The sequence below is a fragment of the Anomaloglossus baeobatrachus genome, chromosome 4 (assembly GCF_048569485.1).
Source record: "Anomaloglossus baeobatrachus isolate aAnoBae1 chromosome 4, aAnoBae1.hap1, whole genome shotgun sequence".
Classification (NCBI taxonomy): Eukaryota; Metazoa; Chordata; class Amphibia; order Anura; family Aromobatidae; genus Anomaloglossus; species Anomaloglossus baeobatrachus.
The window spans coordinates 643,366,897-643,382,518 of NC_134356.1; the positions used below are offsets into that span (position 1 = coordinate 643,366,897).

Genomic DNA, 15,622 nt, shown 5'->3' on the forward strand with positions numbered 1-15,622 from the left:
CTCCAGGACTCTAACGGCTCTCGACTCTTCCTTGCACACGTAGCATGATAGAGGATGGGAGGACCCCAGCCCGACACCATTCACTGTTGGCACGGGGTGCAGGAGAATGGTGCGGTCCCGCTGCAGAAGAAATGGGAGCAATATACGGGAGAAAGACAAGCAATCGATCGACATTCATAGATTGTTGGCCTCAGTGTACAGAAAATGGTTTCTTCTTGGTATCAGCTTTGTTGACTGAGGCCACTCCCTGTCTGGTCATATGGGTATGACTTCACACAGGTCCTGCTAGGTCGATTGCATAATGCTTATGCTAATTTTAACAGGGGGAGGGGATAACTATGAATACCCCCCTGATATTATTTGATCCTCAGCTGCTGTCACTCAAGATGCTGACGATTTTATAAACTTTACTTTCTTGGATTTCAAAACCTATACAGTCGAGCTGACCACTACAGGTATGTATAGACTCAGCCTGAGAGTGCCAGTATAGCACTGGCTTTAGGTTATATAGGAGAATCCTGGTGATTGGTTCCCTTTTAATCAAGAGTCTGTTCCATTACACAGCTTTGGTGGATCTAAATTTCTCAACCGCAGATAAGGTGCTCCAGGTTTAAGAATGAGGTTAAGTGGAGGAAATCCTTGTGGTTCCGAGGAGTTGAGGAACTCTTGTTAGATAGAATAATGCTGAGCAGGGTCTGTCCCTGTACCCACTGACTTGTAGGTCCTGCACACACCTGGAAGGAGATTTTAGAATTTGAAGATTCATCTTGTTGACGCTATCCTTCTTGGGAGCTTGAATAGGCCTTTTTAGCTCCTCAATGGATGTCATGAGGTTGCAAAAAATTGCTTGGAAACCTGATCAGTTCAGTGGTTGAGTGTACTGGTGCCTCGCCATCTCCAATGGTCAGCAGCTGGCCCGAGAACAGTCTAGCAGAGTCATCGGCTGTCCTGTGAGATATCCTTCGTTACCTACAGCTCCTATTAATGACCTGTAGCAAAATAGAAGCAGAGCTGTGATTGGTTGGGTTGCTATAGGCCGCCTGATAAATATCCAGCCGGTCAATATATCACTTCACACATCAAAATAGTAGTTCTGCTGGGGTTTTGGCGAATTACTGTAAAGCACAGGGTGAAAATTTCCCCACAAAGCAGTCATGTCTGTCCGGCTTGTTTCCCTTTCTTCAGATTGGTCATTGAGCCATAATACAGCTTTTCACTTAGGGGTACTTTGCACACTACGACATCGCAAGCCGATGCTGCGATGGCGAGTGCGATAGTCCCCGCCCCCGTCGCAGCAGCGATATGTGGTGATAGCTGGCGTAGCGAAAATTATCGCTACGCCAGCTTCACGTGCACTCACCTGCCCTGCGACGTCGCTCTGACCGGCGACCCGCCTCCTTATTAAAGTGAACCTGTCATCAGAAATTTAGCTATAAAGCTAAAAGTTCCCCCCCTCTGCAGCTCCTGGGCTGCATTCTAGGAAGCTTCCTATAGTTTTTGTGGACCCTTTTATTCCAAAATAAATACTTTACAAACTTGTACCTTTTTCGTATGCAAATTTCTTAAATCTTCCATGGGGGCGGGCTGCCTGATGTACGTTGCTGTCCTCCTGCCGATTTTCGCCGCCCCCGAACGCTGAATTTCAAACCTCAGGACGCCGCCCCTGGTCCCGCGCATGCGCTGTGCTACTGTAGCGGTGCCGTGCACTGCGTGCACGTGTGACCGCTGGTGACGCTTTTGCGCGGGCACCGACTGCTCCGTCCGCTCCTCCCATCTATTTCCTGCTGCTGAGCAGGATGGGAAGGAGGTGACGTCCGGTCATCTGGCCAGCGAGCGTTTGCGCAGAATGCTGGAGGAAGAGGGGAAAGTGCGGTCACGAGGTTATGGGTGGCACTTGCTGATGACACTCACAGCGCCGCCCATAACCTCGTGCCCGCGCAAAGAGTCACCAGCGGTCACACGTGCACACAGTGCATGGCACCGCTACAGTAGCACAGCGCATGCGCGGGACCACGGGTGCCCAGGGGCGGTGTCCTGAGGTTTGAAATTCAGCGTTCGGGGGCGGTGTAAATCGGCAGGAGGACAGCAACGTACATCAGGCAGCCCGCCCCCATGGAAGATTTAAGAAATTTGCATACGAAAAGGTATAAGTTTGTAAAGTATTTATTTTGGAATAAAAGGGGCCACAAAAACTATAGGAAGCTTCCTAGAATGCAGCCCAGGAGCTGCAGAGGGGAGAACTTGTAGCTTTATAGCTAAATTTCTGATGACAGGTTCCCTTTAAGGGGGCGGGCCGTGCGGCGTAATAGCGACGTCACACGGCAGGCGGCCAATAGAAGCAGAGGGGCGGAGATGAGCGGGACGTAAACATCCCGCCCACCTCCTTCCTTCCACATAGCCGACAGGAGCTACGGTGAAGCAGGTAGATGTTCCTCGCTCCTGCGACTTCACACACAGCGATGTGTGCTGCCGCAGGAGCGAGGAACAACATCGGACCGTTGCAGCAAGGTAATTATGGTTTTCGCCGACGCTGCACCGATGATGCGATTACGACGCTTTTCCGCTCGTTAATCGTATCAGCTAGGCTTTACACACTACAATGTCGAGAGCGACGCAGGAAGTGCGTCACTTTCGACATGACCCCACCGACGGCAAAGTACCCCTTAGTGTCTGACAGCAATGGTCCAATCAAATTGTATATAAACCCCCACACAGTTAGTATACAGGTGAGGTCATGTGACTTGCATCAGCCTCTCCATATTAGGAGTCTATAATAACAGATCCCATCCCAGATCTATTCACTTTAATAGAGGCAGGTTTTTCGGAGAGTAACTGTAAAGCGCAGAGTTAAAATTTCCTCTCAAATCATAGTCTGACGTTTCCTGAGTCAAGTGAGGCGGGTGTGCAAAATGTTGTGATTGTAAATGTGACTGTGTGTGTGTGTATATGTATATGTGTGCATATATATATATATTATATTATAATATAATATATATACACACACACACGTATACATACATACACGTATACACACACCTATATATATATAATATATATATATATATATATACATACATACATACATACATACATACATACATACATACATACATACATACATACATACACACACATATACACACACACACACACACACACACACACACACTCAGCTTTATAAGATAGCGATATATATATATACACTAGAAGGTGGCCCGATTCTACGCATCGGGTATTCTAGAATTTACGAATTGTGTAGTTCATGTATGATTTTTGTTATATTATATATATATATATATATATATATATATATATATATATATATATATATATATATATATATATATATATATTATATATATATATTATATATATATATAATGTTCTTGTGTGTACTTACCAAGTGTTTGTGTAGGGGCTGTACATGTTCTGGGTGTTGTCTGGGTGTGACGGGGGGTGAGAGCGGTGTTGTGGTGTTGTATGTGTGTTGCGTTGTTTGTGGAGCGCTGTGTGTCTGTCGCGTTGTGTGTGTGTGTTGCGCGGTTTGTGTGGGTGTGGTGTGTTTTGGGGGGAGGTATGTTTTGTGCAATGTGTGTTGTGCGGTATGTGCGTATATTTATGTATGCCGCGGTGTTTGTGTGTGTGTGTGGGTGTCTGTGTAGGGCGGTGTTCCCAGTGTGTGTGTGTGTGTGTGTGTGTTGTGCAGTGCGCGTGTGTGTGTGTGTGTGTGTGTTGGGGGGAGGTGTGCACCTCCCATCGTGCTCCATCCCCCATGCTGCGCACCCCCCATCGTGCTCAATCCGCCATGCTGCGCACCCCCCATCGTGCTCCATCCGCCATGCTGCGCACTCCCAAACGTGCTCCATCCGCCATGCTGCGCACTCCCAAACGTGCTCCATCCGCCATGCTGCGCACTCCCAAACGTGGTCCATCCGCCATGCTGCGCACTCCCAAACGTGGTCCATCCGCCATGCTGCGCACTCCCAAACGTGGTCCATCCGCCATGCTGCGCACTCCCAAACGTGGTCCATCCGCCATGCTGCGCACTCCCAAACGTGGTCCATCCGCCATGCTGCGCACTCCCAAACGTGGTCCATCCGCCATGCTGCGCACTCCCAAACGTGGTCCATCCGCCATGCTGCGCACTCCCAAACGTGCTCCATCCCCCATGCTGCGCACTCCCAAACGTGCTCCATCCCCCATGCTGCGCACCCCCCATCGTGCTCCATCCCCCATGCTGCACCAGCATCAGCCTCTCTGCCCGCAGCATCAGCCTCTCTGCCCGCAGCATCAGCCTCTCTGCCCGCAGCATCAGCCTCTCTGCCCGCAGCATCAGCCTCTCTGCCCGCAGCATCAGCCTCTCTGCCCGCAGCATCAGCCTCTCTGCCCGCAGCATCAGCCTCTCTGCCCGCAGCATCAGCCTCTCTGCCCGCAGCATCAGCCTCTCTGCCCGCAGCATCAGCCTCTCTGCCCGCAGCATCAGCCTCTCTGCCCGCAGCATCAGCCTCTCTGCCCGCAGCATCAGCCTCTCTGCCCGCAGCATCAGCCTCTCTGCCCGCAGCATCAGCCTCTCTGCCCGCAGCATCAGCCTCTCTGCCCGCAGCATCAGCCTCTCTGCCCGCAGCATCAGCCTCTCTGCCCGCAGCATCAGCCTCTCTGCCCGCAGCATCAGCCTCTCTGCCCGCAGCATCAGCCTCTCTCCTCCCAGCCTACCCCAGCCTCGGCCTCTCTTCTCTCAGCCTCCCCCTCCCAGCCTAACCCAGGTCAGCCTCTCTCTCTCCTCCCAGCATCAGCCTCTCTCTCTCCTCCCAGCATCAGCCTCTCTCTCTCCTCCCAGCATCAGCCTCTCTCTCTCCTCCCAGCATCAGCCTCTCTCTCTCCTCCCAGCATCAGCCTCTCTCCTCCCAGCCTACCCCAGCCTCAGCCTCTCTTCTCTCAGCCTCCTCCAGCACGCCGTGCTCCTCTGCCGACACAGATCCGATCGCACACACACACACACCCACACCCGATCGCATACACTCACACACACCCGATCGCATACACTCACGCACACACACATTGACGATATTGCACATACGCGCTCATACTCACAACATCCGGAGATACCACATGCTTCTGGCCATGCGATCCTCCGGCAGGTCCTGGAAGCTCACTGCACAGAATCGCCGCCGAGAAGCAAGCGATTTCCCAGGATGTTGTGAGTGTGTGGATGCGATGTGATGTGTGTGTGAGGTGTGTGTGAAAGTGAGTGTGATCTGATGTGTGTGTGTGTGTGTGTGTGTGTGTGTATGTTCCGCCGCTGCAGGACCTTGATGCGCTGGTAACTATGCTAATAATAATAATAATAATAATCTTTATTTCTATAGCGCCAACATATTCCGTAGCGCTTTACAATTCAGGAGGATCATATACAAACAAGTAACAGTTATAGAAATACAATATTTAGAGGGAAAAAAATACAACCCTGCTCGTGAGAGCTTACAATCTACAATGAGATGGGGGGAGAGGCAAGGTTCAAGTGCTTATTTACAATGACAATCCAACCATCTCACGGAAATGGGGCTGGATAATGGTTTCCGGAACCAGTGGGCCCGAGCCTTGAGATGCCTTTGGGTGCCATGGAGTTTGATGTGGAGTTATGTTGTGAGAGGTTGTAGAGGGACTATGTGAATCGAATCTGATTAGGGAGTGTGATAGGCCGCCCTAAAAAGATGCGTCTTTATGAATGAATGAAGCCAGGCTGCACAATGACGGCATATCATCAGCTCTTTCTTGAATTATTGTAGGAGAGAATATTAAAGCATGCTGCCAGTCATAACTCGGGGTCCCTAACACAAAGTCACTGACTCCTAGCCACTGGTTGGGGACTACTGCTCCAGTTATTGGTCTCTCTGATTCCATCTGATACTTTACTTACAGGGTTGATCTTGGAAATATTACACAACTCGTCTTCTTCCTGTAGCTTTGACTGGAGCCAGTAAAATCGAAAGTCAGTCTGGCAGTCGTACACCGGGTGTCCTCTCCAACACATGACATCTAACACATAATATGTGCGAGACTCCTCATTATATATACAGTCAAGAATGGTGTAATCTTTCCCACTGACACGGTTATGCCGGTTGCCTCCTGGTAGTAATGATGGAAACCTGTTCATGCAGTATCCACTTTTTGTATAAGCTGAAGTAGAGCCCCGAGAAGCCACAACCAGAGACCGCTTTCCAGTGGGGCAGACTACAAGAAGCCAGAGATCAGCCAAATCTGGAGGAATTTCTATTAGCCACTCAGAAAGCATAATCTGGTTAGCATAATGTCTGGGTAACTTTTTACAAGGCTCCACATCCATGTCCTCATCATCTACATCTTCTGTTGGTTTCTCCTCCTCCTCATCCTTCTCTTCTTCTTTTTCTGTCCAATCTCCAGATGCGAGCCGGCGAGCGTGGTTTATATAGTCCAAGCGTTTCAGTTTCTGTAGTTCCAGCAGCTTCCTCCTGCGCTCGCTCTGCTCCAGAGAACTGTATTTCCCTTTATACTGATGCTACCATGGTTACCAGCGGATCCCGTCCCCCGCTCGCACGGGAGCCCACACCAGCATATGGTGGCAACCCCAGCAATGCGAGGGTATGTGTCGGCTGGGTTGGCGGCGTACGCTGATGTGGGCTCCCGGGGGTACAGTACTCACCTGGGAGTCGTGGCTCGGTGTCGGTCGGTTCGGGGAATGCGTGCGGGGGGCGGGGCCAGAGCGAGCGTGCATTGCGTGAAGGGGGCGGGGCGTGGGAGAGTTGCCTGGGCGAGCGGCCAATCCGTGCGGGGGGGCGGGGCCATGGCGAGCCCAGCGGCCAATCGGCTTTGTCACCGTAAGGACACAATTTTGGAGCAAGACAGATAGACAGAATAAGGCAATTATATATATAGATATCTATTTATATATAAAATATGCAACACTGCGGTATTACAGTATATTGTAGAAATAAGTCTTCTATGTCGGGGCTTCTTGGGAGTACAAATATGGCGGCAACTGTGAACTTCACTAAGCAGTCAGCTGTGAAAGTAACACATTGGACCTACGCTAGCTAGACGCCAGATCGGGCCGATAGTGTTATGTGACAGTTCCGGCACCTATCATGCCTGCCTGTGCGGGCTTAGATGCCGGTCCCACCCATGCACCCAATGTGTGACAAAATGTACTTCGTATATCAGGCGGAATTAGCTATTAAATTTCACTGAGTTCACCAAAAACCTAGTGAATTAAGGAACCTACTGAACAGAGCACGGCTGCAGGATCTGACAGCAGAGGGTTTGTTTGTAGTCTGTTACCGTGGAGACCCATAGGTCTGCTTAGGAGCTGCGTACATATTAACACTTCTAATCACTCCTGGGGTTTTTTATTGTAGAATTCGCAGCCGGCTGAGGATCATTCTCCCATTTCCAGGAAAGAATTTATCCGCTTCCTTCTTGCTACACCAACCAAATCCGAGCTTCGCTGTCAGGTGAGAAATGGGGGGGGGGGATGTAATTATTGCTTCAACAATAATGGGAAATATTGAAGAGGCCATCTCAATGATCTATGTGGTTAAAAGCTGTTGTTCTCTGTTATCTGCCACTTCTTGATGCAGAAAGGTGCACAGTTGGCGATTCTCAGAATCGGGGTCTCACATGTCCATTCACTGCTTTGAGAAACGGTAGCCACGCTTGCTTGTTATTGATCCCATAGAAGTCAATGGAGTGGTGGGTGCACATTGTGGACCCCCATTTTCAGAATCGGTGGATCAGTGGGGGGCTTGTTGCAAGAAACCCTTTATACTAGGGGTTATACATGGGATGACTCTGTTTTCTGTGCCATTGAACAAAGTCCCTCCAGTGATCTCGCAACGCCCCCGTTAATTTTTATGGCTACTGAAGGTGACCGAAGACCCTACTGGGTCTTTATAGGGTAAAATGTAAACCCGTCTGAGCCTGTTGTAGAGCAGTTTGGCACTATGGTTGTGTATTCCACAGATGTCAGGTCACATGTGACGTTCCTATGAATTTGCTGTTGCAGGGTCTAAATTTTAGCGGAGCCGATCTCTCCCGCCTGGACCTGCGATACATCAACTTCAAGATGGCGAATCTCAGCGGCTGCAACCTGACGCAAGCCAACCTGTGCGGAGCCTGCCTGGAGCGGGCCGACCTGTCCGGATCCATGTTGGATGTAAGTCCTGAGGGTGGCGCCTTCAATAAAGTCAAGAGGTCTCCTGGCCGGAGAGGATCCCGGCGGCTGAGAACAGGCCATGTCCAGGGCTCATCTACTGGGGTTATTAATGATGATGTTTTCTTACCTAGGGAGCGAATCTCCAAGGGGTGAAGATGCTCTGCTCCAACGCAGAAGGCGCCTCACTGAAAAGCTGCAACTTTGAAGACCCTTCGGGCCTGAAAGCAAATTTGGAAGGTTAGAAATTAAGAAATGTTGTAATCGTGGTTAGACGAGGGGTAGACGATGACCCCTAATATAGTGATCAGTGAGGGTCCCAGTGGGCAGATACGTATCGATCATATCTATCTCAGCAATCCTGTGATAAACAGGGTTTCCTATCGGCCACATTTAACAACTATCCTGCTAAACTTTAGGCACTAGGGAATAGGAGGCAAGTTCTGAGCGGCTTTACCTTCAAGATTGTATTTCAGACTCCCGCAGACGCCTACAGACGCTGCAGCTCTGCTGTACTCACTGATCATGGCTACGTCTTAAGACTTCGGAGCTGAAAAGCAGCCATCGTTCATAAAAGGCAGTAGGATACTTACCAGCAGTGGTTATCATTTGGGTGGAGACCCATCTGGTAAACCATCTGTTTGCCAGGGAGTCCTGATATTTGCGGTGATGACTGGTGACGAGCGGGCACTACCATGCTCAGTACTGGTAACTAGTGATGAGCGGGCACTACCATGTTCGGGTGCTCGGTACTCGTAACTAGTGATGAGCGGGCACTACCATGCTCAGTACTGGTAACTAGTGATGAGCGGGCACTACCGTGCTCGGTACTCGGAACTAGTGATGAGCGGGCACTACCATCATAGTATCATAGTTTAAGGTTGAAGGGAGACTCTAAGTCCATCTAGTTCAACCCGTAGCCTAACATGTTGATCCAGAGGAAGGCAAAAAAAACCCAATGTGGCAAACAAGTTCCAATGGGGAAAACATTTCCTTCCTGACTCCACATCCGGCAATCAGACTAGTTCCCTGGATCAATACCCTGTCATAAAATCTAATATACATAACTGGTAATATTACATTTCTTTATCATTCCTATGGGAGACCCAGACATTGGGTGTATAGCTTCTGCCTCCGGAGGACACACAAAGTACTACACTCAAAAGTGTAGCTCCTCCCTCTGAGCTTATACACCCCCTGGAGAACCAGATCTAGCCAGTTTATCGCTTTGTGTTCAGGAGGCATACATCCACACATGCATTTTCATCTGATTTTTCATTTTTGGAAAGAGTTTGAAGAAAAGCGGGTCCAAGCCTGGACCCCCGGCATGTCCCTTCTCACCCCACTGTGTTGGCGGTGCTGTTAAGGTTGATTCCAAGGCTGGAGCCTTACATGCCGCGCTCCTTCACCATCCCTCCTGGGCTCTGGCTTGAAGTGGGAGCCAGCACGGTTCTCCATGCTTGGCAGGAGACCGGTCTCCATCTGCAGCCCTTCAGGATCCTGCTGGACCGGAGCACTCATCCCCAGGGACTTGGAACCCTGCGTCTCAGCAAGCTAAGTACCTGAGACGTTTATATATTGGGGGTCCCTGTACTTTATTGTTGTGGGAGAGTGTGCTCAGTGTTTTTTGTGACCTTTCCGGCGGGTTCTCTGGCTGTCGCCGCACCGGCCGCACCGCTCAAATTTAGGCCCCGGCTTCGCCGGAGGCCTACTTTCGGTTTCACTGCCCTCGAATGTCATTCATGCAGAGGGACAGTGCGGCTCCGCCCAGCGGCCGTTCTACACAGGGGAGAGACACTCCTCACTGAGTTCATGTCTCCTCCCCTGTAGGTCTCTATGGCCCTCCAGATCCCGCTCTCAGAGTGAGTCCCGCCCCCTCTCTTCACTCCGGCGCCATTTTCTCAGCGTTCTTCCCTGCGATCAGCGCTGGCTGCAGCATCCCTGCTGAGGTGCTTGGGGGTCCGGGCTTTGGGATCTGGAGGGCACACAAACCGCTCCAGCGGTCTGGTAAGCCACAACCTCCGGTTGTGGACCTTCTGTATGTACTCTCTGGGGGTCATTCTGGCAGAGCCCCCACTTCAGCAGCATGTCTCACACGAGGAGCAAGGCTCCAAAGCTGTATTCAGTATGCACTGCATGTAAGCTCCTACTGCCGGAACCGAGCACCTATCCACATTGTGATGCCTGCTCTAACCTGACGATGCCTCAGCCTGGAATCGCACCCCCAGTGGTCGCTCCGGCTCCTGTGGCTGAACCCCCGGCTTGGGTAGAATCCTTATCTAGGTCTATCTCCCAGTCTTTTGCCGACTCCATGGGACAGCTGTCCAGGACTTTGCTGAACATGCATCAGCCCCCTTCACAGGGTGCCTCTGCTGCTAGGGCTCTCTCAGCGGAGCTCACAGAGGATTCATCATCTGGTCCCAGTCATTCACCAAAGGTAGACCCCCCGGTGTCTAGACTCTCAGCCCGGACCGTTGTATCAGTGGCTGATGGCACCTCTCTTAAGGATTCCACTGACCGCCAGGTTGACCTTCTGGCCAAATCTGTATATGAGGCGGCAGGGGCCTCGTTCTCCCCAACTTTTGCAGCAGTGTGGGCTCTCAAAGCCATCTCTGCTTTTCTAGAGGAGATGCATTCCCTCGCCAGGGAATCTATGCCCGAAATGGTTGCCTTAACTTCCCAGGCTTCAACTTTTTCATCCTATGCCATGTCTGCCATGCTGGAGGCTTCTCACCGCACTGCGGTGGCTTCGGCTAATTCCCTCGCTATCCGCAGGATCTTGTGGCTTCGAGAGTGGAAGGCAGATGCTTCCTCAAAGAAGTACCTTGCTGGACTCCCTTTTGCTGGGTCCAGGCTGTTCGGTGAACAGCTGGATGAAATTATTAAAGAGGCTACTGGCGGGAAGAGTACTTCCATGCCACAAACCAAAACCAGGAAACCTGTCCAGGGCAGGAACCAGTCGAGGTTTCGTTCCTTTCGTTCCTCCAACTGGTCGTCCTCTAAGCCCTCGGCCTCGTCCACTAACTCAGCCAAGGACCAGAAATCCAACTGGCGCCCAAAAGCGCGTCCACAGAAGACCGCGGGAGCTGCTGCCACTAAAGCAGCCTCCTCTTGACTATCTGTCCGCACCAGCAACGTCCTTAGTCGGTGGCAGGCTCTCCCACTTTGGCGACGTGTGGTTTCAACACGTCTCCGATTAGTGGGTGCGGGATATCATCTCCCACGGCTACAGGATAGAATTCTCTTCCAGCCCGCCAAACAGATTTTTTCTGTCAACTCCCCCCTGCTCCAAGGCCGCCGCCTTCTCTCAGGCCGTGGCATCCTTGCAGGCCAACGGAGTAATTCTACCGGTTCCCGCCCGGGAACAGTTCAGAGGTTTCTACTCAAATCTCTTCCTAGTTCCCAAAAAGGACGGTTCCTTCCGGCCCATCCTGGATCTCAAGCTTCTCAACAAGCATGTTCGGGTGCGGCATTTTCGCATGGAGTCTCTGCGATCAGTCATTGCCTCAATGACCCAAGGGGATTTCCTGGCATCCATCGACATCAGAGATGCCTATCTGCATGTGCCAATTGCAGTTTCACACCAGCGTTGGCTACGTTTTGCAATCTGAGAGGAACATTTCCAATTCGTGTCTCTCCCCTTCGGGTTAGCCACAGCTCCTCGGGTATTCACCAAGGTCATGGCAGCAGTGGTTGCGGTTCTGCACCTCCAGGGGTTGGCAGTGATTCCTTACCTGGACGACCTTCTAGTCAAGGTTTCATCCAGCGCAGACTGTCAGCGGAGTGTCTCGCTCACTCTCGCCACTCTAGCCCAATTCGGGTGGCTTGTCAATCTGCCCAAATCCACTCTGACTCCGACCCAGAGTCTCACGTACCTAGGGAGATGCAGTTCGAGACTCTGCCGGCACTTGTGAAGTTGCCCTTAATCAAACAGCAGTCCCTCCAACTGGCGGTGCGCTCTCTGCTGAAGCCCCGCCGTTATTCCATCAGGCACCTGATGCAGGTGCTGGGTCAGATGGTGGCGTCAATGGAGGCTGTTCCCTTTGCCCAGTTCCATCTGCGTCCTCTGCAGCTGGACATTCTCCGCTGTTGGGACAAGCGGCCTTCCTCCTTGCACAGGTTAGTGGCTCTGTCGCCACAGACCAGGAGCTCTCTTCAGTGGTGGCTTCGGCCCCTCTCTCTGTCTCAGGGGCGCTCCTTCCTGGCCCCGTCCTGGGTGATCCTCACCACGGATGCCAGTCTATCCGGCTGGGGAGCGGTATGTCTCCACCACCGAGCGCAGGGCACTTGGACTCCGTCCGAGTCAGCCCTCTTGATCAATGTGCTGGAAACCAGAGCCATGCTTCTGGCTCTCCTAGCTTTTTACCACCTATTGGCGGGCAAGCACATCCGAGTCCAGTCAGACAACGCGACAGCGGTTGCCTACATCAATCACCAGGGCGGGACACGCAGCCGCCTGGCAATGTTGGAGGTACAACGCATCCTTCAATGGACGGAGGACTCCAAGTCCACCATATCCGCAGTCCACATCCCAGGCGTGGAAAACTGGGAAGCAGATTATCTCAGCCGTCAAACCGTGGACAGTGGCGAGTGGTCCCTGCACCCGGCAGTGTTTCAGTCAATCTGCCGCAAGTGGGGTACTCCGGAAGTAGACCTAATGGCATCCCGTCACAACAACAAGGTTCCAGTTTACGTGGCTCGCTCCCACGATCCTCAGGCCTTCGCCGTGGACGCTCTGGTTCAAGACTGGTCCCAGTTTCGTCTGTCCTACGTGTTTCCCCCTCTAGCTCTCTTGCCCAGAGTTCTGCGCAAGATCAGGATGGAGGGCCGTCGAGTCATCCTCATTGCTCCGGACTGGCCCAGGCGAGCTTGGTACCCAGACCTGCTCCATCTGTCCGTAGAAGTGCCGTGGCATCTTCCGGACCGTCCGGACCGTCCAGACCTTCTCTCACAAGGTCCGTTTTTCCGCCAGAATTCTGCGGCTCTCAGATTAACGGCTTGAGTCCTGGATCTTGACGGCTTCTGGTATCCCCCCTGAAGTCATCTCCACTATGACTCGGGCCCGTAAGTCTTCCTCTGCCAAGATCTATCACAGGACTTGGAAAATTTTCCTGTCCTGGTGTCACTCTTCCGGCCATTCTCCTTGGCCTTTTTCCTTGCCGACCCTTCTGTCTTTTCTACAGTCCGGTCTGCAGCTGGGACTGTCCCTCAACTTTCTCAAGGGACAAGTCTCGGCTCTGTCAGTGCTGTTCCAGCGGCGTATCGCCCGGCTGGCTCAGGTCCGCACCTTCATGCAAGGTGCGTCTCACATCATTCTGCCTTACCGGCGGCCCTTGTATCCCTAGGACCTCAATTTGGTTCTCACGGTTTTGCAGAAACCCCCCTTTGAGCCTCTTAGGGAGGTTTCTTTGTTTCGTCTTTCACAGAAAGTGGCCTTTCTAGTGGCCATAACTTCCCTCAGGAGAGTCTCTGATTTGGCTGCGCTCTCTTCGGAGTCACCTTTTTTTGGTTTTTCATCAAGACAAGGTGGTTCTCCGTCCGACTCCGGAATTTCTCCCTAAGGTGGTTTCTCCTTTCCAGCTTAACCAGGACATTACCCTACCTTCCTTTTGTCCGGCTCCTGTTCATCGCTTTGAAAAAGCGTTGCATACTCTGGATCTGGTGCGGGCGCTCCGGATCTATGTGTCTCGCACCGCTGCTCTTAGGCGGTGCACCTCTCTTTTTGTGCTAACCACAGGTCGGCGTAAGGGCCTCTCTGCTTCTAAGCCGACCTTAGCCCGTTGGATTAGGTCGACCATTTCGGATGCCTACCAGTGCTCTCAGGTGCCTCTCCCGCCGGGGATCAAGGCACACTCGACCAGAGCTGTCTGTGCCTCTTGGGCTTTCAGGCACCAGGCTACGGCTCAGCAAGTCTGTCAGGCTGCCACTTGGACTAGCCTGCATACCTTTTCAAAGCACTACCAAGTGCATGCTCATGCTTCGGCAGATGCGAGCTTGGGCAGACGCATCCTTCAGGTGGCTGTCGCCCATTTGTGAAGTTAGGCTCCGCCTACTTCTCAGTTTTTCTCTTTTTTCCCACCCATGGACTGCTTTGAGACGTCCCAATGTCTGGGTCTCCCATAGGAACGATAAAGAAAAATTGAATTTCTTTGTCGCTCCATTGGGAGACCCAGACAATTGGGTGTATAGCTATGCCTCCGGAGGCCACACAAAGTATTACACTAAAAGTGTAAAGCCCCTCCCCTTCTGCCTATACACCCCCCGTGCTCACGGGCTCCTCAGTTTTTATGCTTTGTGCGAAGGAGGCAGACATCCACGCATAGCTCCACAGCTTGGTCAGCAGTAGCTGCTGACTAGGTCGGATGGAAGAAAAGAGGGCCCATAACAGGGCCCCCAGCATGCTCCCTTCTCACCCCACTTTGTCGGCGGTGTTGTTAAGGTTGAGGTACCCATTGCGGGTACACAGGCAGGAGCCACATGCTGTTTTCCTTCCCCATCCCTTAATGGGCTCTGGGTGAAGTGGGATCCAGATCGGTCTCTAGGCACTGGGACCGTGCTCCCTCCGCAGCCCCTGGGAATCTGCAGGATAGGAGCTGGGTATCGTCAGGGACAAGGCCCTGCTACTATGAGGTACTCTGTGTCCCCGTGGGGACCGCGCATGGAGCGCTGGTGCCATACACATTACAGCACTGCTGGGTGTGTTAGTGCGCCGGGCATGGAGCGCTTGGGCCAGACACTTTCCAGCGCTGCTGGGTGTGTTAGTGCGCCGGACATGGAGCGCTTGTGCCAGACACTTTCCAGCTCTGCTGGGTGTGTTAGTGCGCCGGACATGGAGCGCTTGTGCCAGACACTTTCCAGCACTGCTGGAGGTGTTCGTGCGCCGGGGGACTACCGCGCGGCCGTGCTTATTGCCGGCCGCGCTTATAACTTTAGTCCCCGGCTTCTGCGGCCTAGTGTCGTTTATTCCCGCCCACAGGCCTGCCAGTCAGGGGAGGGGCGGGACGCTGCACGGTTCGTCAGCGGAAGGCTGGAGCATACCTTAGTATCCTCCGCCCTCCTCACTCAGTACAGTGGGGCACTGGATTCCCGCACTTTTCTTGGGCACGCCCACGGTCTCCTCCTCCCCACAGAACGCCGGCAGCCATTCCTGTCAGCGATTCAGACGCTGGAGAGGAGAGACAACAGCAGCACCTGTGGTGCTGGCCCCACTGAGTACCGAAGTGTATATATATATATATATAGGCTTATAGGCTATACATTGTACTGTACGGTCGCTCTGTTGATTTTTGGCTATATACCCTCCTGGTTGTTCTCAGAGGAGACAACATGTCATCTGCAAAAAGCAAGGGTGCCAAAGCACAGGCGTACTTTGCAACCTGTACCTCATGTACAGCTGTACTACCGGCAGGTTCCACTGACCCTCATTGTGTACAATGC

At 52.3% G+C, this 15,622-nt stretch overlaps 1 protein-coding gene and 1 pseudogene across 1 annotated transcript in view; one reads left to right on the top strand and one right to left on the bottom strand.

Annotated features, from left to right (window-relative positions):
* Positions 1–15,622, top strand: part of KCTD9 (potassium channel tetramerization domain containing 9) — an 80,234-nt gene that overhangs the window by 38,157 nt on the left and 26,455 nt on the right. The window contains exons 8-10 of the mRNA XM_075343071.1: positions 7,392–7,487; positions 8,039–8,188; positions 8,320–8,425. Coding sequence (XP_075199186.1) covers positions 7,392–7,487; positions 8,039–8,188; positions 8,320–8,425 — 352 coding nt within the window. The remainder of the gene's footprint in view (positions 1–7,391; positions 7,488–8,038; positions 8,189–8,319; positions 8,426–15,622) is intronic.
* Positions 5,803–7,327, bottom strand: LOC142301186 (snurportin-1 pseudogene; annotated as a pseudogene).